Source organism: Caloenas nicobarica, chromosome 3 (assembly GCF_036013445.1).
Source record: "Caloenas nicobarica isolate bCalNic1 chromosome 3, bCalNic1.hap1, whole genome shotgun sequence".
NCBI classification, from domain to species: Eukaryota; Metazoa; Chordata; class Aves; order Columbiformes; family Columbidae; genus Caloenas; species Caloenas nicobarica.
In genome coordinates this window covers 99,625,764-99,653,304 of record NC_088247.1, presented here as the reverse complement: position 1 = coordinate 99,653,304, position 27,541 = coordinate 99,625,764, and the positions used below count along the sequence as shown (strand labels likewise).

The window sequence follows — 27,541 nt, the reverse complement described above, 5'->3', positions numbered from 1 at the left end:
ACAGGAGACATGGTTGTTCAAAGAGACTCTATGCTAGGTAATCAAATGCCATCTTTTTCTCTCATTGGTGCCTGTGTGTCATTTAACAATAGGTGCAAGCACAAGTGGGCATGACCTCTAAGATTAAATGTGAGATGAAATGATGAATGCTTGCAGCAGCTATGTGGCTGGCCAGGCACAGATGGAAATTCAGGGCTGGCATGTTGGTGGCTATTCCTGTACTGTTTGCCTTTCAAGAAGGTTGCTTTTCTGTAGACATGCTGCAAGGAGAAAGCTGCCTCAGTGGAATGGTTTGGCTGGGAGCTCGGGTTTCTTTCTTGCACTTCCCAAGTTGTGCAATGCCTGATTGAACCCTCTGGTCTTACATTGCTGGTGCAGTGTAATGCTGATTTTCCTCAATGTAGAGACAAAGGGAGTGATTGGAGAGAGGAAAAGTGGATGTGAACAAGGGAAGGATCACAGAATGGTTGGGGTTGGAAGTGACCTCTGCTAAAGCAGGTTCACCCAGAGCAGATCACACAGGAATAAGTCCAGGCAGGTTTGAATGTCTCCAGAGAAGGAGACTCCACAGCCTCTCTGGGCAGCCTGTTCCAGGGCTCTGCCACCCTCAAAGTAAAGAAGTTTCTCCTCATATTCAGATGGAACGTCCTGTGCTTCAGTCTTTGCCCGTTGCCCCTCATGCTGTCATTTGGCACCACTGAAAAGAGTCTGGTCCCATCTGCTTGACATCCACTCTTGAGATATTTATAAACATTGATGAGATCCCCTCTCAGCCTTCTCTTCTCCAGGCTGAACAGACCCGGCTCAGTCTTTCCTCATAAGAAAGGTGCTCCAGACCCCTCTTCATCTTTGGGGACTTGAATAGGTTTTAAACTGGGAAACTTGGGTAACAGTTATGGTCAAGGTGTTCCCCTTGGTGTACTTAAACTGGGCTAATAATGGTTAGGCAGTGATTCTTCTGATAAACATAGGTTGGAGTTCGAGGTCTCAAGGGAAACCCTGCTGATTTTCATCCTGACACCTCTTTTTTTATCTCACTGTTGTGTTTTTTTGTTGTTTTGTTTTTAACAGATTGCAAAAAGGTGCGGTGGCTATTGTTATCTTACCTCTTACTGTTAATTTCATTTACGAAAACTAAATTTCAGCAGATAAATTCATGTGCTTTCATTTTCACTCTCAAGTTGCTTTGTTATGAGTTGTGACTGCTCCACAATTCTTGGACTATCTTAATCTCGTGTTTCCTAATTCAGCTTCTCATTTTACCCACACTTTCCCAGCATGAACAGTAAAACAGTTTGGAAACTTCAATACAGTTTCCTAATGATCAGCGTGTAGGTGATGTAGGCACACTGGGCCTAAATAATTATAACAGTGCTTGGAATAGTAGACATGAAGAAAGATGAGCACACTTCTGGAACTTAAGAAGTTCTCCAAGAAGAAGAAAGAAGTTGCCCAAACACTTTACAGACAGTGATTTATTCTGAAGCTTTAAAATTCCTTCTGAAAGATAGAAATTATGATTGCAGTATACTTTGTTTCTTAGATCCAGCAAGGGACCTGTATTTTAGGAATGGACTTCTAGTAATGCCAATTAAATTAAAATAAATTATTCTAAACAAACATCTATCCAGTGTCAACATGTACAATTCTTTGAGCCAATTTCATAAAAACTAGTTGAATTGTTCACCATAAAGAGAATGTAACTGTCCAAAATGCTATCCATTCATTAACTTGTAAGAAATCCAATTAGGTTTTAGTTCTTGATGAACCAGTAGACACAATAAATTTTCTCCTTGAAGTTCTGTAGAGTCTATTATGAACTGGAGGTTATTCCAACTTCACATTCTTTACAAAGCTCTGCTTAGTCAGTAATATTGTGAGTTCATCCAAATAAAAAAGGAGCTTCGGAGGTGCTCCTGGACTACTTAAAAATATTTTTACTGGTTTGGATTTAAACTAATTAAGTACTTGAATATCATTAGTCGTTGTATCTACTAAATTTGAAAAGACTTGAAGAAAACAAGATCGTTTGTTTAGGTGTTTATTTAAACAATGTACCTGTTATCCAATTATTGCGTTGGTGTAATATTTAAAATACAACTTGACAGAGTTGAATATGTGTAGAGATTTGTGGGTTTTGTTTAAAATTTCTTTCCTGAAAATTTAGTGACATAAATGCACATTAAGAAGTGTTGATATTTCAGATACTCTGTCCAGCATCACATATCTGGCCATAGGGGGCCTTTTGTTTCATTCACAAGGTCAAATGCTAACTGTACAAACTAGCTACTGCAATACTACAGACTACACTAACAGACATTGTTTAAAATGCATCCAAATGGATGCATTAGGTGAATATGTCTTCTGTGCCTCAAGCACAGTAGGCACCATTTTGCATCTTTAGAGGTTCAACTAAATCTTAATCTCAGGAATTTAGCCTGTGTTGAGTATCTAGATACTTAAAATTTTATTCTTCTGCCCACCTTCCTTGTTTTTAATCTGTTGTTAAAGTAACTTAAAAAGATTTTTAAAAATGATTTTGTTATTTCTCTATATGCTTCCTCACTGCTTGTCAAAACCCAATATTTGTAATATTGAAATGGAGGAAAGCACATAGACCAGACCATGAATACAGAGAGTATAAAAGTGTTCCCGTAAGGTAAAGAAGTAGTATTTTCCTTCTATTTTGTTTTTCTTTATTTCAGTGTGATCGCTGTTTGCCATTATACAATGACAAGCCTTTTCGTCCAGGTGACCAAGCTCATGCCTATAACTGCAAACCATGTCAGTGTTACAGCCATGCAGTAAGCTGCCACTACGACTTAGCAATAGACCCTTTTCCTCAGGAACACTACAGAGGCAGCGGTGGAGTGTGTGATAACTGTCAACACAACACGGCCGGTAAGTCCTACGGAAGAGAATGGACTGTTTGTTTTGCAGTTGATTTTGGCTAAGTCTTGTATCAGATGAAATTAGTGATGCTTAACGTCTGACATTCCAATAAATTCTCATGTATCTGTATTTTTAAACTATCCAGATAGTGCAGTAATTACAATTGTGTCAATATGCAAGCTGTAGGAAAATACTGCTAAAATTTGATCCAATCTTGTGCAAAATACATTCCAACAGATAATTAGAATGTATAGTTTCAAAGCTGTTTCCATTACGTGTCCTAGACCATTTAAATCCAGTATATCAAATCTTTCCAACTGAAAAAAAAAAAAAATCTTTCCAACTGAAAAAAAAAAAATCTTTCCATGTTTAACAGATAACATGTTAAAAATGTTGTCAAATTTTGCTCTAATGTCAGTTTCTTGCTTATTGAGCAAAGGTTTCTATTCTGTGTAAGTAGCATATTTGAATACCTTTTTTTTTAACAGTTCTTTTCTATTTCAATTTTCTTGGCTTTGTCTAGTAAAGGGAAAAAAAGAAAAATTTCAGGTTCAACGATAATTTTTCCAAAAAATGTATAGGCATTTGCATGGCACAGCTTTTATATAAGTGTGGTATTATATAACAGATGGAAGTTTAATGGAGTAAAACATAGTTTGTAACAGGTTCATTGTTTCATATGCTCTGGATCACTAAATTGGCAGGTAGAGATGAAAGGTGCATTAAAATGGACGTCCTGAAAATTATAGAATTCCCTCAAAGGAATAGAGTCTTTAATTTTGAATTATACAGCTAATTTTAATGAATTGGAAGCCATAATGCATAACCTTTCTTTCATGCAGGAAAGAACTGTGAGCTGTGCAAGGATTTCCATTACAGACAAGCTGGTGCAGATCTTTCAGCCATCGACGTTTGCAAACCTTGTGACTGTTACGCAACAGGCACCAAAAATAAGAGCCTCCTATGTGATAATGTAAGTAGCGTTAACATGGAAAAATGTCAAAACATTAATGAGCTGGGTAGACACCAGTAAGATTTTACAAAGTGTATTTAGATGGTGACTACTTTATAAAAATGCTTGAGTTCAGCCTTTTCAAAATAATTGACTTACGTTGGAGACTGAAAGCGGAGAAAAAGCAGAAAGCAATTTGAGACATACCATTGAAGAGTTTTTCGTCTAGACCAGCAACAAACATAAAAGATGCTGCATGAGTTTTTGGAAGTGATTAGTGGTTTGGGGATACTAACAGGTACCTGAGTACCAGGTTTTGAGTGGTTTTGAAGTTCTGGATACTGTCTTAAAATCACTAGCAGATTTTGAAAATTCAGGCAATAAGCTGAGCCTAAAATTGTACTAAAATTAAGGTAGTTTTCCTTGTTTCCCTTTTAATTCATAAAGTCCGTTAAAAAAAAAGTAACCCACAAAGTGATGCTGAAATGGTAACACCATCAGCTGTGCTTTTTAAGCTTATGCAACTCATTGACATGCAAGATATATAGTCCATTAATAAATCTTTAACTTTCAAAATGTACATTAAAAAGTGCAGGAAAAGTTTTGAACATATGTTAAAGATATACTGTGGATCACGTTCTGTTCACATGTGTCCTGTCTATTACCAAAATCCAAATTTTGTTAGGAATAGGGAAAAATAGCTTCTTTGTCTGAAATGTATTTTAAAAAGATTTTAAAGGTAAAACTTGTCCTTCAGGAAACTGAGATGGAACTTCTTCAGCTTGTTGCCACATTTCCTGTCTCTTCTTTTTCCAAACTTTTTTACATAAAGCCATCTCTAGCATTTTTCATATGATGTCTCTCGTTAGTGCATTTTATTTAACAGTAAGCTCTTGCAGTTCATGTTGTATTTTCATCCTTGGTACTGTAGTGGTACAAATACATGCTCAGTTTGACTCTGCACCTTCACAGGACTCATGTCAGTGCACATACTGAGTGATACACAAATTTCGATCCATGAGTTTTTTAAAATAATCCCCTGTAGTACAAATAAAAATTAATTTCTAATTTTCTGTCTTGTGAAGCTGATACTTTTTGCTACCTTTTGCTAACTTTGATACCTTCAAAAACACAGATATCATTTTAGGATTATTTTTTTAAGCTATAGAAAAAATGAAAGCAGATGCTGATTTGCATGTCTATGGTTTCTGGTGAAATGTTAACCTAAACCAACTGCAGCTGTTATTAATCATGAAAGGAAAAGTAGTTTATAGAAATCACTGATTTCATAGTAAAATGTACAGGAATGTTGGTGAAGCTTGATTATGAAAGTATGAACAGGGAGGTAAAATGGGAAAAATGGGGGCGACTGTATTGCTCAATATAGCATCAGTTGACCGCTGCAGTAGAAGCAGAGCAGGGAGAAATGATTAAGCGGCATTAAAGAACAGATTAATAAGGCTGGGGACTAAGGGCTGAAATGAATTACTTGAAATAGGAAGGCATCATTGAAGGAAGTGTTTCCAAATTTGACCTGTGGAAGATGGAATTGTAAGGAATAAGGATCCTACTCATGAAAATTAATTGTCCCATCACTATGATAATTTTTAAGGAAATATGCCAAAAATGGGCCAGAATACACTTTTATTTTACCATTTTCTGCAGTTCATCAATATTTTATTCTTTTTGCAAAGTGCCAATTGTGTCACTAAGTTCCATGATGGTACAGAGTTCTAAAACTAATTTATTCAATCACACTTAAAGAATATTTACTCATCAAATGAAGTATTATTAATGTAGATAGTTTACAGGATGGATGGAAGAGCTTACTGTAGAATGGTTACTCCCATCTCAGTTCTTGGGACTGAGTATGAAAACTTTGTGCTTGTTCTGTTTACCTATTTCACCCTACCCTTGGTGAGAAATACATGTAGGTGTGTAGTGTTGCTCAGTTCTCATACATCTGTAGATCATATCCACATGCAGATCAATGTGTAACTTCATTTGTATTTTAAAGTGCAAACTGACATATTTAAAACTTCAAAATTATAACTTTATGGCTTATAGTAATGAGTGGAGTTTTGGAAGAGTGATGTAGTGGCACATCCATGAGCAGTTAGACATTTTTGCAGGGAGAGGTATTCCTCTGAGACTGGTGGGTACATGAGAGAGAATTGCTATAGCCCGATAAAATTTGTCCACTTCCGTGCAGCTTATTGACATCTCATCAGTGTAGAAAAGGTACGCATTGATCACATCCTCTTTGTGAACATTTGTCACAAAATATTTCAAACAATCAGAAAATCCAGATGAATTATTTGAGGTGCCTGAATTTTATGAGAGTAGAAGAAGAATTGGCTGCCTCTTCCCTTCTCCCTAACCATTCACACACCAGAAAATTCTGCCAGAACACTGCTGATGTGATCATTCTTGCTCTGTATAGAGAACTGGAGATTAATTTCTTTTGGCCCGTATACCACAATCCTTGACTCATTTTCCTGTGCTGCTTTTTACCCAGACTGCTCTACAGATGCTTACGTATTCAATCAGGCACAGCAGTTTGTATCCTTTCATGATTCTATTATACTATGCCATATATAATAGCATGAAAAAAAGCACTCTTTCCCAGGGCATTTGTTTCTAAGTGAAGCTGAAAGTGCTGCTAGTGTTTTTACCTAGTCTTTGGAAGTACCATTCTGATCTCAGTGCATTTAGGCATCTATCTTTATTGAGTTTTCACTGATTTTTGAAAATTTGCTATTAATGTGCAAATAAATATGTATCATATACTTATTGGTGCAAAGAAGCTGTACTTTACTGCAGAGGATATTGCTCTGAGTTGCAAAGACTTAATTGCCTGCTGTCAAGGTGGCAGCTGTGTTGTCTTGTGTTGCAAGGAAACTCTTTCTAAAGCATGAAGATGGACAAAATGTTAGTTACTGTTTTCTTTGAGGAGTCAAATGAAAACATAGATTCCAGGGCTACCAAGTAAGATTTTGAACAGGCTTCAGAATTCACCTTTCTGTACACTTCCAGAATATTGCTCTTTTTGAGTTTCTTCATTTTTTTCCCTCAGAATTTTGAATGTTTGATTTATTTTTTTTATGCAGAATGTAAAAGCTAGCTAATAGCTGTGTATTTTAAACCAAAGTAGCATCTTTATTTATTTCTGATAATTTTGTTTCTGAGATGATAAATTCTTTGATATAAAATTAGAATGAGCATTGCTCTGCTCTCATTTTTTCCATCTACACAGTTTTCAACCCATTTATTGTGATTGACAATAAATAAGTAACAAGAATGTGTGTTACAAGGGAAAGAACATAGGTAAAGGAGCTAATTAAGGGCATTTCAGTCAACAGATATATCCCACCCTTTGGAGTGTCCTGGGCAGATGGTAAACACCTCATTTTGCATTTTGAACAGACGTAGTAGAAAGCTACTGATTTTTGAAAATCATATGTGATGACAAGAAAAGATAGCAGGCGAGTGAAAAGGAACTTCATTTTTGCTGCTTATTCAATTGTCAGTTCCCAAAGCTGGCATACTTAGAGTACTCTCAGGTATTTGGTGGTCAGACAATGGTCTGACCTGTGTGTGTGAGCCAACACACCTTACACTTCTCATTTCCAAAACGGAAGAAAAGTCCTCAACCCTCCTGCTCCCCCCTCCCACTTCTTGAGATTTCAGTCAACTGGATGCTGTGGTCCTTGCCAGATTTGTGTCAAGTAAGAAGGTAGAGGGAAGTGTGTGATTAGCTTTTATATAAAAAAGACAGAACATCGAGATTGCTGGCTTTGCAATTGGTTGGTACCAGTGGCAAGATGAGCAGAAAGAATTTCATGCAGGAACTAAGAATACCCATGGATCTTAAAATGTGAGTTTTAGGGCATTGCCAACTGGTCAAGGGAAGGTGTTTCTGTTCTGGTAGAGACTAAATAATTGCCATTAGTAGTGACTCAGCCAATCACAAAAGGTGGGTTGGTGGGTTTTTTTTGTTTGTTTGTTTGTATTGGTTTTTTGTTTGTTTGTTTATTTTTTTGTTTTGTGGGGTTTTTTGTTTGTTTGTGTATGTGTATGTGCGTTTTTTTTTTTTCTTTTGTCATCTGTTTTGGGCTTCAAAACCATAAGTTAACATTAGTAAAAGAAACTTAGAAAGTATCAGCTTTAATTTTTCATTTAGTAACATCAAGCCACATCTCATATTTATTCTCCAGAACTGGAGAGACTTTCCGATTACATTTCTGGCAGTATGTTTCTTCTATTACAAACACCTAAGAATAGCTATTTGAAATTATAAGGACATCCAAGGAGAAAAAGATGGTTTTAACTTTCAGAAGGGCTTAGGCCAGCTATTTTTTTTCAGCAAATTCAATTTTATATTTTATGAATACAAATGGTCAACAAGATTTTATGTAGTTAGAATATTATACATATGTGTTGAAACAAGTGGTATGGGTAAATAGTTTGGTGTACCCTAAGCAATAATTAAGACAGTTCTTTGGGATATGTCACCTTTTGTCCTGAGTACTTAAATCTCTTCTTAAGTCCTTATACAGTTTAGTAACTGGACATTGAGAAGGTTCCTGAACGGACTCCTCTTTGAATTTGTGATTCTAGATGTGATGAGTTAAAGTGTCCCCTGATTAACGAGTGGTATCGCTACAGTCTAAAGCAGTGTGAACTGCTCGGTATATCTGAAACTCAGAAATCACAAGTAGTTTGCTTCCTGATTAAGGGCAATGATGCTGTAGCTGTGATTTGTGCAGGAAGAAATTGCTTGCTTACTTTTTATAACTGCTTACATTCAAGGATATGGGACTAATGTGTATTTCATACGTAAATTATAAATGACACAAGGGATATATGCCAACTCAGCATCAGTGATTTTCTGTATCAAATAACAATTGTAATTATGAGGTCCCAAGATACACCACCACTTGGTAGTAATACTCAACTAGACTAATTTTTGTAGTGAACAATCTAGACAGATATTTTCCATAAGTGATTTAGTACCAAGATGGTCATGTTAATAAACAGGTTGTTTCTATCTGCCTACTGTTTGGGTCAGAACCAGTCCTGTCAGGCGTAAGCAACAGTAGAGCAGATTGCTTTCTGCTCCTCTATAACCAACACAATTAGAGACTGTTTCTTCAAATGGCAGATAGCTTTTGGATCGGGGGGAGAAGGGGAAGTTTCAGTATTATCTCCAGTGCATAACTGGTGAAATCCTGGTTAACAAACTTTAGATATTAATTGCTACAGGTATTCTCAGTGACACCATTGTTTCCAGAGTAAGCGAGATTTACAGAAATAATAATAACAACAACAACAACAACAACAACCACTTTGCTTCATATTTCACTTAGATTTTTAGGTGGTTATAGAAATGGTTTGTTCTACCCATTTCGATGTCTAATTTTTGTCTTGTCTTTAGAATGCCTTTTTTCTGTTTCACTTTCCCCCTGCCCCCCAGACTTTGAAATCAGTGTTATGGAAGAATGTCAGTGGGTTATATACAGATCCTCTAATCTGGTACATAGAAACCTATTTTCAGATCTATTAAGATGCAATCTGATAAACCTTTCCCTCTAACAAAAACTTTAGTTTCCTATACCTTCCTCTAACTGTGCCATGAAAGACTTTGACTCTTTTTTTAGAACCAGGAAACCAATTGCCACTTGTATTGATTACGAATGGAAAACTCTTTTCTATGTGACAGCAAGGTAGGAGGAAATTTATATAGGGAGATCTCCAAATGGTTTCATTGGTTGGTTCCTAGAGAAAATGTGAATTATATTCTTCAGTTGACCAGTTATTTCTCCCTCATTCTGAAGAGTTATATTTATTCTTCTGGCATAATTTTTTACCCTATTAAAAGAAAGTTTGGGGACATACATTTTCTACAACAGAATGGGATGGAAATTACTGCTTCTTGTATTGTTATACCTTGACACTTAAAATTATGCTGAAGTTACTTAGCACTCAGTAATCTACACACTTAACTTCTTGCATCAGAAAATGGCTTTTATGTGCTCACAATTAGAGTTGGGTTTCCTTGTATTTATGATAAGAACAGCCACACTGGATGAAATGAGATTTTTATCTAGCACAGCATCCTCTCTGATAGTTACCAGAAACTGGTGTTAAGACGCATGATCCTTCTGTGACGTACTTTTCCAGATTGTAGTTATTTGTGATTTTGGGACTACCTGAGTTAAACTCAGGGTTTCATCTGAGTTGTCATGTTTGGTGTCCACATATGGAATTAATCTAACTCATTTTTTAAATGTACTTCAAAAAAGTGTATTTTTCTACACATTCGTAGTGTGTAGAAAAAAGTACTTTTTCATTCTTTTAAGTTTGCGTTCTGATAATTTACTGGGTGTTTCCTCCTTATATTGTGAGAAACAATGAATACTAATTTTGTAATCCATTCATAATTTTATAGAAATGTATTCTCTTTATCTTAGTCATCTTTTTACAAACTGAAAAGTCTTTCTTTTAGTCTCTTTTCATTGGTATATTTGCTTATTCTACTCCCTCTGCAACCTCTTTTCTTTTAGAGAGGGTAATCAGATATACGAATTGTGCAAAACATTTATACACAATGGATTTTTATGACAGAATGGCATTTTCTGTCTAATTTTCAGTTCTTTGCCTGATAATTCCAGTATTCCTATTGCCTTTTTAACTGCCTCAGAGCTTTCAAATGATTTTCAGGGTGAATGGAGCAGCTTTAACAGCTCCTTTCTTGAGTCACAGGAGCTAATTTTGGACTCATCACTGTCTAACTATAGTCAACATTGGTTTTCCTCACGCATTAGATTTGTAGTTCTTGATGTAGAAATTAATTTGACTTTTTGATCATTTGTTTGGTTCAGTATATGTGATATTTCCTGATGTTGCTGGCTTAAAGAATTGCAGTAGAATTATGAAGCATGATTTTTGTTTGGGGAAAAAAAAAAGTACCAATATTTTCCAATATATCAAACTCATGTTTTCATTACTATTAATTCACTCTGTACAGAAAAAGGCCACGAGTCTGTAGAGCTCAAAAGCTCCTTACAGCCTTTTTAGGAGACTGATGTAACTTTTATAATTATATTCCTCTTTTACTGAGGTAGTTAAAGCAATTAATAACTCAGTAATTTTATACTTCAGTTCATCTAGAACTCTTGGCTCACATGTAGTCACTTACCGACAGATAAGATTCTGCTAAAATCCTTTTTCATCTGACATTTTGGTTTGAAACCAGTCTTGAAAATTATTCGTAATGTGGAATGGTAACACCTCTTTCATAGTGAATGGCTGTGAAATATTAATACTTCCTTTGCAATCTGTGTTGTGGTTCTATCTTTCTTTTCCTGAATGCTACACAGAATCACAGAAGCATTAGTGGGTCATCTGCTCCAGCTCAAAGTAGGATTGTTGTCAGCTCTACATCCAGCCAGTCATTATTTTTAATGGATGAGTCATGATACCTCTGGGGATGCAGATTCCACATCCCCTCAGGGCAACCCGTTTCTGATGCTGTACTTCCCTCTTAGTGAAAAAGTTCTGATGTCCAATCTGAAATCTGCTAATCATACCACTTAATTATTTTTTGCCCTCAATGATTCTTGGGCAGTCTTCCTTTGTTTCTGACATTAAAAAAAAAAATCCTTTGTGCCCTAAGCATGTTGCTCATTAAAAGCTGATTTTTGTATTGTCTTATCCTGGTTTTAAAACTTGGTGGTGGTTATTCTCTCTTATTTGACATCCTTATTTTGATCTGATTTCCACTTTTTGAAGATAACTTCTTGTATCTAATGCTTTCCTTCATGTGGTAGCTATTGGAGTAACTTTAAAATCTTTTTGGGTGTGAGTTATGTGTTTGAGTGTTGATGAGGTAACTCGATATAACACTTGCTACTGTGTAATCTGAGTATGCTATGATCACTAACACAAAATGTTTCTTTTACAGTTATGTGTTAAAATAGGTATTTTTCTTCATTTAGGATTAAACTCAGACTTGCTTTCTGAATGTGAGCTCTCTGATGAATGGCTGTGATGCATGACTGGGTCTCTTATAATACACTAAATATCTAGATCAAATCCAGTCTCAAAGGGAATAACTTGAAAATTCTTGTTGCTGTTGTCTTGCCTTTTTTTTATAGAATTTTGTTTTCTTGCCTTTTTAATATCTTCATCTTCCTGAAAATATGGCTGATACATCAGTATATGGTCTCTATCATGAAGTGTAGTAAAGAGGTTTTATTGGACTAAATAATCCTTTTATGAGGAGAAGGGGTAGGAATACATGCTTCTCTATAACTTTTCATTCAGTGTTTTCTGCACTGAGAATTTAGTGCTAGATGCTGAAATACTCTATTTTATCTTGTATTAATAAAGCTTAGAGCTTCATTGTAGATGGAAGGGTGCGCTAATAACATTTATTTTAAGTGGAACTTGCCTCAGGACTCTTCTTTTTTTTCTGCTTTACCTGATGCACAAAAAGAAAAAGAAAACTGTTAAGAGAAATTGAACTACAGCTGTTGATGTTGTAGATGAATAACTAGTTTTGAATGACTGCTTTTTCATATTTGTAAATAGTTGCACCTACACTTACCTAAAGAAAATTACTTATAAACCAGAATTTGTTTGCTGCCGTTGCTGCATTGCCCAGAACACCTGAGTTAGAAAAGCTAGTTTTTGTTCCTTGATTATGAATTCTAAACCTGTTGCCAATTCACTCCTCCTACATCTCAGTGTTGCTCTGACTCGCTGTTTTCCTCTGTGTTGTGTATTGACTGATGTACTCAGCACTGGTGAGGCCCCACTTTGAATCCTGTGTTCAGTTTTGGGCCCTTCACTACAAGAAAGACATTGAGGTGCTGGAGAGAGTTCAGAGGAGGGTGACGAGGCTGGTGAGGGGTCTGGAGCACAAGTCTGATGAGGAGCGGCTGAGGGACCTGGGGCTGTTCAGCCTGGAGAAAAGGAGGCTGAGGGGAGACCTGATCGCTGTCTGTAACTACCTGAAAGGAGGTTGGACCATGGAGGCGGTTGGCCTCTTCTCACAAGTAACAAGTGATAGGACAAGAAGAGATGACCTGAAGTTGCACCAGGAGGTGTTTGGATATTAGGAAAAATTTCTTCATGGAAAGAGTTGTCAGGCATTGGAACAGGCTGCACAGGGAAGTGCTGGAGTCACCATCGCTGGAGGTATTGAAAAGATGTGTAGACAAGGTTCTTAGGGATGTGGTTTAGTTAGGTTATGGTTGGACTCGGTGATCTTGAGGGTCTCTTCCAATCAAAATGATTCTATGATTCAATATCTTCCATTTGTTTTCCCATCCCTGTGCCATTGCCCTTTCCCTGTGGTCAGTTTTCCCACCATATGAGAAAGTGATGAATATAGAGATTTTTTTTCCCCTGGCTTTCAGAGGTTTGAAATTGAGAGCTTCCCAGGACCCCTGTAATCTTGCACAAAATGCAAGACAAATACTCCCAGAACATGGCCCAAGCATAACAAAAGATGCTTCAGCTCCTTCCAAATAGCAATGCTACTCATTGAGAAAGTAGGAAAGGACCTTCATATCCCACCACTGTAGTGGAATGCTTGGATCCCAACTGAACCAAGAAAAGAGGGAGAGATTTTCAGATACTGAGCTGTTGGGTCATGTCCTTCTGTAAAGAAAGAGAAAAAATATATTGGATGAATAATCAGAAAGAAAATCTTTCAAATTTGCTTTGTTCTTATTTTACTAACATTTTCACTAAAATAAATAAGCATATAGTCTGAGCAAAAAAATGCAGAACTTGACCTTTGAAAATAATAGTGCTTTGCAGTAACTGTGATTCAAAAAAATTACTGTTTGTTTTAATAGAAGTCACCATTTATACAAGCCAATTTCATAATTATTCTTTGCAGTTTTCTCCGTCCAGATGGTAAATACTGTCACATTGTTTACTGAGTTCTTTTTTCATTCTGTTTTGAAAAAACAGGGCTTTTAAACTCTATTTAAAAAATGAATAGTTATACTCTGTTTAATATTTCTTTTTTTCTGTCTCTCAACAAGTTAAAAAAGTGTGTGTTACACAGGCTTATTTTTTTCTGTTCCATTTAAAGTTTTCTCCTCCCCAACTTAGACTCGCGTTCGTGTTGCTAATGAGTGTATCATCTAAAAATAGATATGTTCATCATTCCATAATATTTTGTATCTTTCTAGATTGGAGGCCAGTGTAATTGTAAGAGACATGTGTCTGGCAGACAATGCAATCAGTGCCAGGAAGGATTCTACAATCTGCAACAGTCAAACCCTGATGGCTGCAGTCCCTGTAACTGTAATACCTCTGGGACAGTCAATGGAGATATTACCTGTCACCAAAATTCAGGCCAGTGCAAGTGCAAAGCAAATGTTATTGGTATGTGCAATGCAAGAGTTTGGAGCTATTTTTCTTGTTATCTCTGGCAATAAACCACACTTGATTTCTAAGTGAAAAGTATAGTAAACTACTTTGCTGAAGGCACATCATAAAAATGAATGAAATTAACTGTTGAAAAATTATTAATTTAATAATTCTATCAAAATACAGCTTGAAGCTTAGTTTAATCAACCCTTTAGAAGTTTCTTTATGGCATAGCTACATTAGCTTACATAGCTCCATACTAATAAGTCACAGAAATAATGTAATTTGCTTACTGCATAGATGTTTCTTTTAGGAAATTAACACTTTTTCAAAATGTTTTATACTTAATGAGTTCTAAGCAAATCGTTTCCATGCTAGTTTTCTTAATAGACCAAAATAAATGGATTTTTTTTCTCAAAATATTCTGTGCTACAGGGTCCTTTGTGATAAATCTGTCCATTTTTTTCTATTATATTTCTTTGAACTGTTCCTATGAAATGCAAAATAAGTCAACATAATTCCACAGATCATGTACATAGCTAGGGTTAGTTATCAAGGGCCACATAATTTTAATTTTGTAATTCAATGCCAAGCTGATTATAATAAACTGCTACCTTCTGTGTTATTTATCATTTTTTTTACAAGACGTGCTTTTTTGTTTGTTACTCCCACAGGTATTTTTCAGAAATTAGATTTGATTATAGCAATTTATTACTTCCAGCATATTTGAGGGGAGCCACAGCCACATAAGGACAAAATTTATCAAGTGCCCAAAATACACAGTATATATAATACACTTTGAAATGTTGATGTATGGGAATATTATGCAAGGAGAATTTCCTGATAAAGTGAGCCTTGCATGGTAACTGTACATGTCTCAGACTATACATATGTCTCAAAAAAAAGAAAAAAAAGAGAGATCCTTTTCTGCTTTGTTATTAACAAAATTAGAAATTTATTTTTTTCTTTAGCTAACCATGGTTGTGGGTTGTATTAACAGTGTTCAAGTATATGTAAATTTATTGCTCACTGACTTGTGAATATTGATTTATTTGTAATATTGTGGGTCTTTGTTTCTTCTAATTTCTAAAAGCAAATACAAAATACCAACAAATAATGAAAATAACTCTAAACAGGCATAAGTCTGAATAGTTCCTGTCCTCTTTCCTGTGGTATGCCAAGTACTTGTGTTTTCCACATGATAAAAATGATGTTAAGAGTAAAAAACAACCTCTGTGCATCTTAAACCCACTCTCTAGATTTGATAAAAAGGACTTCAGAGTGTTCTTAATTATATATCATTTGCCTACATTCATGTTTGCATCTGTGAAAACCTTTCTTAACACAGTGGGAGCTCGGTACACAAGAAATGCACAGTCTGGTTCTCACGTATTTTGATCGTCTATGTTATTTTAAATATTTTCTCCCTTTGAAGGAAACAATAAAAAATTACTTTTATTTCCATTGAAATAGTAATACAAAACATGTGTAAACCTATGCTTTCTTGAAATTTATCTGTAACTATGTGGGGGGGGGCTGTAGTTATGCAAGTGTTTGTCCGCAGGATAAAGACCTAATTCTTTCCAGACTGGATTCTCTTTTTTGTTTTCCAAATCAATTGTAAATAAGCTTCTGTGTATTGGAACGTGTGCAGCAAACTTTAACAAAGAGCTTTCCTCTCCGGATTTCTAAATTGGTTTTTAGAGCAACCTGTCTATTGCCATTTTATCTATTTAAACAAACATGATAACAGAAAAATGCAACTGTGGACTGCGGTGTTATGAAACATGAACTGTTAGAGTTAACACAACTGTTAAATCTTACTAATGATTCTATCACCAGTAAAATACATTAGCACCAATAATTTTATTAAAGTAGGTCATTCATCTAGAATAAAAAGGTAGAAGAATGTGAATTAAATGCCAAGCGTGCTAACTCCCCCGTACTTGTTAACATTGAATGTGATGCCCTGTAGGCCTTCCTCAGTATCGTTAGGAATAGATTACCTGTCAGGAATATGTATGGCATATTCAAATAAGCACTGCGCATATTTTTAAAACTGATATGATATGAATCCATGTAGACCAATTTTAATAGTTCAAAATGAGTCATAATTCTTGTTAACAATACAGTTATTTTTAAAATTTGCAGCAATAGTGGTCCTTTTTTATTTTCCTTATTGAAATTAAATGATATGCCTTAGGTGAGTCATTCATCACTGTTAAAGGAACTTGCCTTCTGTTGGAGTTTTTGAGGTTTTATCCATATATATAGTGCATTTCCTATCATTTTTAGTTTTATTTTTCTACATGTGAGTTGCTAGATATATTTTTCCACGGGTTTGTATTTTTTTAAATGGTGTCAATGTTTTGCTAGAACACTGTATCTGTATTTTTCTGTATGCAACAATTAAGCGATGGCTTCATAGTGAAGGATTTTCCCATTGCAAGGGAAAATACGTAACTGTGATTTTGCATTTTTCATATAATAATCTAGTTTGCTTTCTTGTAATGTACATTTTATAAACTAAAATACAAATTCCATCCCTTGGGGCAGGGATAAAGCAAGCAATGACTTTGAAAACAAAGCTAATAAAACTGCAGGATGGAGTATAAAGAAAGCAGTTTAGATTTTAATGTACCGCAGGAGTTAGCTAAATCATACATTTAGATAAAAATATTTCATTTTGGATTATGGAAAACATTTTCTGCTGTCAGCAAGGGCTAACAATAAACACTAACATAAATGTGATCAATGTTAAAACTGAAGTACAGTGTTAAGTAAATCGTTCATGGTAATTAGTCTAACTTGTGTTGTCCTAGAGTATATTTAATGTTTTTAATATAATGTATAATTCAGTTATGAGAACAGATTGAGGGCCCAGTGCAATGCACTGTATATTGCATTTCTACAATATAGAGTGAAGAGTTCACGTAAGCATTGATTGTGCAACAGGTGCTGTTCTGGGAGACAAAGAGATTAATTCTGGTTTGTCTTAGAAATGTTACGAAGAATCTCTTGCAGAAGTATCTTAAATTGCATTGAGTGGCCAGCAGAAATGCATCACTTCTGAAACAAATTGGAAAAGCAAACAGATGTTTGGGATGCCACTGTTATTCAATTGATTTGTGTAGCCCTGTCATTCCTGTTAATTATACTGCGAAGAATATTAGTCCTTTCATTTATCTTTTTTTTTTTTTCAGGCTTAGGGTAATTATTTTTTGTTTGTTTGTTTGTTAAAATTGAAACTAATAACTTTTCAGCATTTTTTTTAATTAATAATTGTTCTCTTTTCAGGTCTTAGGTGTGATAGTTGCAATTTTGGATTTAAAGCTCTAAGATATTCTAATGAAGATGGATGTGAGCCCTGTTGGTGCAACAGCCATGGCTCAGTGAACCAATTTTGCAACCCTCTCTCCGGGCAGTGCAATTGTAAAGAACGAGTAAAAGGGCTTCACTGTAATACCTGCATGGACAACTTTTATGGGCTGGATGTAACTGGTTGTAAGGCTTGTGAATGTAACATTGCAGGGTCATTTTCTGGAACTGTGTGCAATGCGAAGACAGGGCAATGTGCATGTAAACCGAATATTGGGGGAAGACAATGTGACGAGTGCCTAGATGGCTACCACAAAGTACAGGAAAATCATTCCTTTGTTTGTCTTCCATGTAACTGCAATAAGGCAGGTACAGTAAATGGCTCTCTGCTTTGTGACAAATCAACGGGACAGTGCCCTTGCAAAGCTGGTGTCACTGGCCTTCAGTGCAGCCAGTGCGTGCTCCATACGTACAACCTCAGCATGAGCAACCTCCGCGGCTGCCAGCGTTGTGACTGCGACGCTCTGGGCACGTTGGCAGGAACAGTTTGCGACCACATTTCTGGACAGTGTGTCTGTTTGCCTCAGCGTCAGGGGAGAAGGTGTAATGAGTGTAAACCAGGTAAGGAAATTGGAAGATAATCCATTCGATGTAGTAAGTTTTGCTTTGTTGGGTATTATCATAGTTCCTACAGTTTTTAATATGTGTTTAGACAGCTTCATGTCTGACATGTCCCTGATTTATGTTATTGTTTTTCCATTTCTTCCTAAATTGAGAAGGAAGTATATACATCCTGATCTCCATTAAATATTTATTCTATTGCCAGAGATTGTATAATTTCTGTTATTACTACAGTTTCAACACGTCCAAAATAAGGTTAGGCCTAGTTCTTCTAGGTATTTAGAAAATATACAAATGGTCATGGCCCATTGACTGAATAAAAGGTAAACTAGGATAGTTTGAAAAGCAGCTATCCTCGTAATGAAAAATGTGGATTTGAAAGGCAGAGTGCAAGCTCTTAAGGAAGGGCACTTCATGCATAAAGCTGAGCATGGTGGGAGGTGCAGAGATGGTTGCTTAAACTTTGATGAGGCCAGCAGACATGCCACTGAAAAAGCATTCACCTGCCTTGCTATGTTGAGGATGTGCTGGCTTGCACAAGGACTGCTTGCGGTTCAGCCCTAAGAGCAGGTAATGCTGCAGCCGCCACGTATCAGCTCAAGATTTTGTACCATATTACTGTAAACAGAATTTAAATGTTCATTATAAGTGAGAAGCCCTGTAGTTACATTTTGGTGTTTTTGTTTTAAAAAGGAGATGAGTAAAGTGAAACTATAGGTAATATTAACCTACCCTTAGTAATAATATTAAACAGATAGATTTAGTTCAAGTTAAATACATAGGCAATTTATTAAAGTAGCAGGTCACATTAAAAGGTACATTATAGCTCCATTGGTTTTTAATATGCCATTCAATAATTTGAACAGAGGTTAAAAAAGCTGCTTAACCTCCATTAAGTATTTTTAAAAATACTTTCATTTAAATTATTTTAGGTACATATACTAATAAATAAGGCAGCGTTCTGTTTTTCTTAGTTCCTCCTCCAGTGCTATTTGACCTGCTAACCCTCTGCAGCAGCCACTTAATCAGAGATCGGCAGAGGAGTGGTGTCAAGGCTTCCCGAATCACTGACCGCCCTTGTCCTTGAAAAAGCAAGGTCAGGGTTTATGCAGAACTAAATGGTTTAAAAAGGTTTAATTGATAGGATGAACAGACAGCTTTGTAGAAAAGCTTACATGGCACTCGAAGGAATACTTCCACAATTGTTCCTGTTAAAAAAGAATGAATTTAAAAAAATATATCTCACCGTAAGAATTATTTTTACATTTTCTAAGTAATAAGTGCAAACATGTATGTGCTGAACACTGAGCTCTGTTCTGCAGGTGAAAGTATAAGTCCTTATCGCTGTAAAAGCAGTGTATTGCTATGAGTGTAGCACAGCGTACTATGGTCATTTCACTGACATTTTAGTGTGGATCCTGGTGTGAGCTCATTTAGACATTTAATATATCTAACTTTATCTATATAATCTTTGTTAATATGTACCAAAGGAGAGTTTTCTATAAAACAGGGGTGGGTATAACCAGCTAGTAATACTGGTGTTAAGCTGGAGAAACAAGAGAGTTTAATTGGTTTCAAGTGCTCTAAACATATCTTTTGGCTTTTCCTTGGGACAAAGATAAGAAAACGTATTCCATGTATATATGTAGCCAAAACAGCCTAATTAAAAGCACGCAATAATGACTTCAAACTGGCAACTCTGAAAACATACTGAGGACTTCTTAGGCTCTTGGGACATTTCAAGTTTGTGGTCTGAGTTTCCTTGGTGGATCACAGGTCATGTGTCTTTTTTTTATTCTGTGTAATTATAAGTCTGCTATAGTTAGTGGTATTTAAAATAAAGCCCCATTGCAGCGCATCATCTGTGTGTTTTGATAAAATTTGAGGCATTTCAAAAAGCTATCAAAATCTTAATGCAGGAAGAGTTGCCAATGGAGAAAAATTCAAACTGGATGTAACTTCAGGAAATTATTTTATAATGAGATTGAAAAAAACCATTTTTCTCATTTGCTTGTTCTCATGCAAGTAATATTTTTGATAAGTTTCCGTACATTTTAATATTTTTAAACTAATAGTGTGCGTAAAGAAAGGAAGACTTGATCCTAACATGAAAGCAAATGAAAGAGCAGTTTTACCTTGTATATAAACTTGCTTTTGAGATGTCCTAGGTTGCAGTGGTAGAAAATGGATCTTTCCAGCCCCCAAATAGTTCTATACTCGGTGACCACAGCTTTTCATGGAGTGGTACATAGTATGGAAAGGTGTAAACCAACATCTAGGATGTGTGGCTGGGCACCAATACTGAGATTTGGGTATGTACTCACTCTCTTCTTGGACAGAAAAATGTGGAGTGTGTTGTGACAATATTGTCAGTGTTGTTAACTGTGCACTTCAAAGCACAGACTGTGGTTAAGAAATGAGCTTTACCACCCTAGTTGGTAAGCATATTAAAGTGCTAAAGAATTGTTCAGATGTTCCTTCTCTATAAGCTATACAGTGGGAGAAATAGTAAGAGTATGATTAAAAAAGGAAGCCAAATACTTTGCTATGACTTTCATTCTTCCTTTTGAAGAGTATGTTTGATTGACAAATGTGATCGGTTATGGTTGAATTGGAAAAAAATCTGAAAAAGAATAAGCATAATACTGGTTATATACATAGATCTTGTAGAGATTTGCAGTGGCTGCCTTAAAATTGGAAATTGGCTCTATTATACAACAGTGGATCCTTCATAAAGCAACTTTTATGAGCCCTTCTAACCTTGCTGTAAATTAAGCTTGCATTAAGTTGTTTCTTACTCTTTCCTGCCAAATTCTAGGTGGTGGAAGTAAATAATAATAATGGTTATGACAAACAGTATGAATTTGTAATCCAGTGTCTCTTCTATTTTTGTCTATATTTAATCATATTAATTTACTTATAAATTAGTTGAGGGAAGGACTTTCTCCTATTTTCCTATCCCTCACTTTTATTTAAAAAAAAATTACTTGCTACTTATGAAAAAGGATAGTCATGGTAGTATTGAGAAACTTAGTTACACTTTTACAGCATTTCTAAAAGATTATTATTAAAAAAAAGTCATACCAAATCCTTTACTGCTCTACAGCAGTTTAGGCTGCCTGACATTAGGAAAGCTGGGCTGTTTAACATTAAGGTATAGATTCTTTATAATTATGAATTTCACTGCTATGACAAAACCAATATATGCTGTAATGATCAATGCTGCTCAGCTTAAATGAATTTATTTTCTAGAGATGTGCTTATTTACCCACTGTAGTCTTTTCTTAGACATTAGTTTCATGTAGAATTTCTGATGGGCAGGGATCTGTTTTAGCCTGCGTGCTTATCATTTACTGCACCTATAAACTGGGTCCCGAAGAAGTGCTTTGACCTTCTGGAGGAGTCCAGGCTTAAACTTGTTTCCCATCTTCCTGTTACGTTCTTTGAGTGGAGTCGTTCATTGTGCTCAAGAGTGACATTGCTGGGAAATGGTCTTCTCTATTTATGCACAGGATAGGCACTGCGCTGCGCAGACAACTGCAGGATGAGATAATACATGCTGCCTCGCTAATAACTTCAAGCCATTGAGTCTCTGTGGTGGCTCCATTCGGGGCCTCTCTGGAATAAAATGCCAACAGCGTGGTTTTTTATGATGCGAATGTATGTTAACTGGAGACTGATATCACTTCACTGTCCACTTGAGATTTATCTCGCTGAGGACCAGAGGCTAAACTTGAACAAAGATTTGAGCAGTAAAATTCTAATGTTTTCAATTTGTTTAGTTCCTCTGCTAGTTGGATATGAGCTCACAGCACAACACTGCTGCGAAGACAGAGAATACCACCCTAGGGGTGTATATATAAAGCTATCTCTTGTAAGACAAAATAAATAATAAGGCCTTGGGTGATATGACATGTTACAATACAATTTGGGGCTCTTTATTATAAAGCAGGACATTAGGAAGTTGTTGGACAGCAAAAAAAGACTCGCTAACTTGGAACATGACTACGAAGAAATTGTTCGAACTGGAGAGAGAATGGAAAGTGTCTGAGGAGTCTGTGCAAATACTGTATATCAGAGTAACAGTTGAAATTCTTCTACTGAAGCTGTTCAATAATAATTAATAGTAACCAGCTGCCAGAGACAAACTCCTATCAATGGCCCTGTCTTAGGATTGATGTTCAAAGATAAGCACCTGCAGTTAACAAGTGCTAGTTAATACTGTGTTATTAGGTTGGTGCAAAAGGAATTGCAGTTTTTGCATTGTTGAAATTTGCCATTCGATATTGGAGTACATTCGTAAATAAATGTGGCAATGTTATACATAATTTAATGCATTTTTCTCACCTTATGTTTTTTTGCTGCTGACTTATTACTTGCTGTTTATTTTATATTTATTTTAGACTATGGAAATGATGTTAGACAAAAAGCAAATTCGAGTTCAAAATGGGTCGTAAAGCAGCAGAGAGAACTTGCATCATCAACAATGCCTTTGGCCCAGGAACTGCTAATGAATGTACAGTGCAGTGGAGGTTCAAGAAGTTTCGCAAAGGAGACGAGAGCCTTGAAGATGAGGAGCATAGTGGCCGGCTATCGGAAGTTGACAATGACCAATGGAGAGCAATCATCAAAGCTGATCCTCCTACAACCATATGGGAAGTTGCCGAAGAACTCAATGCCGACCATTCTACGGTTGTTCGGCTTTTGTAGCAAATTGGGAAGGTGAAAAAGCTCGGTAAGTGGGTGCCTCGTGAGCTGACCAAAAATCAAAAAAATCATCATTTTGAAGTGTCATCTTCTCTAATTCTACACAGTGACAATGAACCATTTCTCGATTGGATTGTGGCGTGCAAGGAAAAGTGGATTGTATACGACAACCGGCAATGACCAGCTCAGTGGGTGGACAGAGAAGAACCTCCAAAGCACTTCCCAAAGCCAAACTTGCACCAAATAAAGGTCATGGTCACTGTTTGGTGGTCTGCTGCCTCTCTGATCCACTACAGCTTTCTTAATCCTGGCGAAACGATTCCATCTGAGAAGTCTGCTCAGCAAGTCAGTGAGATGCACCAAAAACTGCAATGCCTGCAGCACTGGTCAACAGAAAGGGCCCAATTCTTCCCCACGACAACACCTGACTGCATGTTGCACAACCAACGCTTCAAAAGAGGAATGAATTGGAATATGAAGTTTTGCCTCATCTGCCACTTTCACCTGACCTCTCGGCAACTGACTACCACTTCTTCAAGCAACTCGACAACTTTTTGCAAGGAAAATGCTTCCACAACCAGCAGGATGCAGAAAATGCTTTCCAAGAGTTCATTGAATCCTGAAGCAGGGATTCTTATGCTACAGAAATAAGCAAAATTATTTCTCATTGGCAAAAATGTGTTGATTGTAATGGTTCCTATTTTGATTAATAAAGATATATTTGAGCCTATTTATAATGACTTAAAATTCACGGTCCAAAACCGCAATTGCTTTTACACCAACCTAATACCATCATCATTTGCAGAACTCATACATGTTGCTACATTTTTAATCAATTGTACCACTCAAAAAAACCCCCAAAAAAACCCCAGAGCAATTTGTGTATTCCTGACTGCTGTCCTATTACTTGAGTTGTCTTCTGATCAAACATATAGAAATGAGTAAGAATGGAAGAAGTCCATAGTTAGCAAAATAGATTATACAAGTGGTATAGCATCATTAAAAAAATGTGCTTAAAAGTTCTTTTGTTTGAAATTTCAGGCAAGCCTATTAATAATGGGTAAGTTCTTCAATGACCAGATTAGAGGTATATAAACTCTGTCTAGCTGAGTTTATCAATAATGTGTTAGAGATTTGCTTAGATAAGAATTGCTTTTGAGGTCAAGAGAATGAAAGAGGATAGAAGCAGCATACCAAACATACTGTGAAGGAAAGTGAAATTAATGCTCCATTTTTTAATTGGAAATAATATAGGAACAGAAGGATGAGGTTCAGAATGGAATATTCTTTTATAGCAGATAAGTAACCTTTTTTTTTTCATCAGTTTGTTAGTTTCTGTGAAAGCATTTGTGTAGGATACAAGCTCTATGTTGAAGAGGGGTAAAACGCAGATTTTACATGGACCTGATAATGCTCATCAAATATAGGTTTTTCAAAGAAACATTCTCATGATTCAAGGGTTAAGCCATCCACTGGTTGAGAAATATTAAGAGACTTTCTCAAAAAAAAAGTGCATTTCTTATGTTTTGCAGCTGGCCATTGTCAGAGATGAGATTCCAGACTATAATGGATAAGTGTCTGATCTTATATGTTATTTTTCACATTTCAACTGCTTGTGGTGCATTCATTAGTACCTCTCTTGTCCTTGGGTCTTTGCTTTCCCTATGGACACGTTAATGTCCTTCCCCTATTTTGCACTTATTCTGTCTAAACTAAAGTCTGAAGAGAGTTGGCAATTGGAGGATGGATAATAGCTTTACAAAGTGCCAATGAGAAGATTTAGAAGCTCAGCTCTGCAGGAGGACTATATTGTTTGAGTTGATATGTGTTTCCTAAGCTTTAGTTTTATTGTTTCATCCCTGATTATACACAAGTTAATATTCTTACTGTGTTCAATTTTTGCGTATTGTCTGTTCTCAAAATCCCTTTCTTTTCCAGGTTTTTATTTTTCTCCATTCAGTGTCACTGGCTGTCTGCCCTGCCTGTGCCACAGAGCTGGTTCCGTGAATCAGACCTGTGATAAACTAACTGGCCAATGTACTTGCCAAGATGCCTCTGTAACAGGACAGACGTGTGAACGCTGCAAAGAACTTTATTTTGGATTTGACTCTGTCACAGGGAGGTGAGTGTTTCTTTTTTACAGGTCACTTAAAACCTCCTCGTTACATTTTTCTCGTAGTTGCTCAGTCTGTGGTTTCAGTGACAATGAAAAGATGTGCTCTAGGTAGGTAAATTCTTTTTCGCATTCATGTGTGCACTCTGATTTACGTGTGGTATGTTATACAACCCTCTGTGCTCCCATGAGCTGAAGGAAATAGAAGTTTTGCCACAGATTGAAGTGGAAACAGCATGAAAGCTGTATAATGCTAATGCTATCTAATGTTGTAGCTATTTGGTAGTTGTTTCTCTACATTTCCTCTGCATCTTCAGTAAGATGTGTGGGTTTTTGAGGTGTTAATCATTGACTATTAAATTGCAGGTAATGTTCCTTTCCTATAAGCAGCGAATGCTTTTCAAGATCTCAGGAAGACATTTTAATGGAGAAAAAACTATGTAAAAAATTAGATATCCCCGTCTTTCCAAATTTAATTTTGCAGCAGCAGTTGAAATACTCACAACACCTTTCCTCTTAAAAAATCTGTTTTTCTGAAGCAGTGTATTCTGTTTCAGCACTTAGTTATGTGCCACAGGGTAAATTGTTTATCTAATGTAGCCTGAGGCCTCTAGGTACACTGAAATTATATGAATATATCCCTGGTACGTAAGGGGAAAAACTTATCTATAGGTAGCGAGTGCATTTTTATTCCAACTATTACTCTATATTTCTTTTCCAGGATAATATTTCTTGCTTAATCCCTACAATCTCATTTTCCTTTTAAATATTGTCCAATAAGATTTGCACAGCTCTAATGCTATTGTATTTTCATGCAGACTGATGCTGTTAAATTGTTTTGTTGTATTTAGTATTTTTGAGGGGTTTTTTTTAAGACAAACAAACAATAACAACAACAACAAACCACAGAAGCAAAGTCTGCACAATATTCCCCTCCCTGTGCTCCTATCCCCCAGCTACTGCAGGGTAGATGTGCTTTTAGGCAGTGATTATCAGTGTCATCTTCCATATATTTGACATTATTCTGCAGATTTTTCACTTTAACTTTTATGTTACTGTCACTCATTAGGAGATTTTTTAAAATTATTTTTTACCGTTGGGGGTCACAGAGGTATCTGCTAATGGCCATAAAGTAATCTGTAGGAATAAGGACTTCTATTTTCACTTCCTGTCATTTCTAATTGCAAGGAATAAAATCTATGTAATATTAAAGTTCCCTTTAAGATATATTTTTCCTTATTATTAATGATCTTTTTTTTTTGTTACTTGGAATAGATTTTTTTTCTGTCCCCTGCTTTACCCCCTCTCAGTTTTAGCAGCTGATGGAGAGGTTTATGTCTGTGTTAAGCAATAGCTTTCCTGAAGTAGATATTGGCCTTCAATTACCTGCATTTCAAGATATCTTTGGAAATTCAATGTATGTAAATATCTAGAGTTATCCAGACCCAGATCTTGTTGTAAAGATGCAAAGTTTTTACCATTCTGGAATTTGAATCAGGGTTGGCTTTAATGCCTTAATACTAGTTAATCCTCATGACAGTATTGAAGATGGCTCTGGTAGTACATTAACATGATTAAGTTGTGTTGCATTATGTTTGGCTTCCCTTTGGTTAGCATCTACTCGGACAATGCACCTCTGTTCCTCAGGCAGAAATGTTTATCCACTGAAAATGGTGATACAGGTCTTTATTTATTAATCTTTTTTAACCCATTTCTTTAACTGCTAATATATTCCTTAAAAGAGTAATGTGCTTCTTCTTGCTTTGTAAAGTTGCAGTGTCATTTAAACCATCCTTGCTCCAAGAGTCTTATTAACGATGCTGTGGTTAGAGAATGAAAAGGGTATGAGCTGTCTGCAGTGGCAAAGATGTATCTGTCTTGGCACAAAGCAGAGAAAGAGCAAAAGTTGTGTCACACAAAGACTGTAAGGCTTTAAAATTCTCCCACTCTGAGGAATGTACATGTGAGCTGATTTGTTTTGTGATGTTTTTGAGATAAAACATGAACACATTTTTTTAATGCATTTCAGCTAATGAAGCAGGAAAATTTCCTCGGTAACTAAAGAATAAGAGATATTTGATGTTTGCAGTGGTCTGAACAGATCTGTAATGGTTGTGGGCATCAGTACACATTTGAAATACTTTACCTCTGTATTGTTTACTACAATGAACTGGTCAATGAACATCACAAATTGTTTATCTATATATATATATCTTGACAGATTACTGTTTATGAAATCCATTTAGCAAGTGAGGTTTTCCCGTAAGGATGAAAAATGAAGATTTTAAACAGATTGCTGGAGAGGTTCTAACTGCACCTAGAGAGTCAATGTAATAAAGGTTTCTCTATATTAATATTACAAAAACCATTTATCCTCACAAAATCAATATTGCAATTCATCTTGGCCTGACGTTTCTTTTTCCATGTTTTAAAAGTCTGTTTTCCTTGATTATATATAATTCTGTTTTAATAAAACTCAAAGATGTTTGAATCAGAGTATCTTGAAGAAGTAGCTTTTATCAAAAATACTGAAAATATTTCTTACA

General features: G+C 36.0%; 1 protein-coding gene across 1 annotated transcript in view; it reads left to right on the top strand.

Moving 5' to 3' along the window:
- Positions 1 to 27,541, top strand: part of USH2A (usherin) — a 393,053-nt gene that overhangs the window by 51,008 nt on the left and 314,504 nt on the right. The window contains exons 9-13 of the mRNA XM_065630575.1: positions 2,706 to 2,901; positions 3,735 to 3,865; positions 14,056 to 14,251; positions 17,534 to 18,175; positions 24,821 to 25,004. Of these exons, the coding sequence (XP_065486647.1) occupies positions 2,706 to 2,901; positions 3,735 to 3,865; positions 14,056 to 14,251; positions 17,534 to 18,175; positions 24,821 to 25,004 (1,349 nt within the window). The remainder of the gene's footprint in view (positions 1 to 2,705; positions 2,902 to 3,734; positions 3,866 to 14,055; positions 14,252 to 17,533; positions 18,176 to 24,820; positions 25,005 to 27,541) is intronic.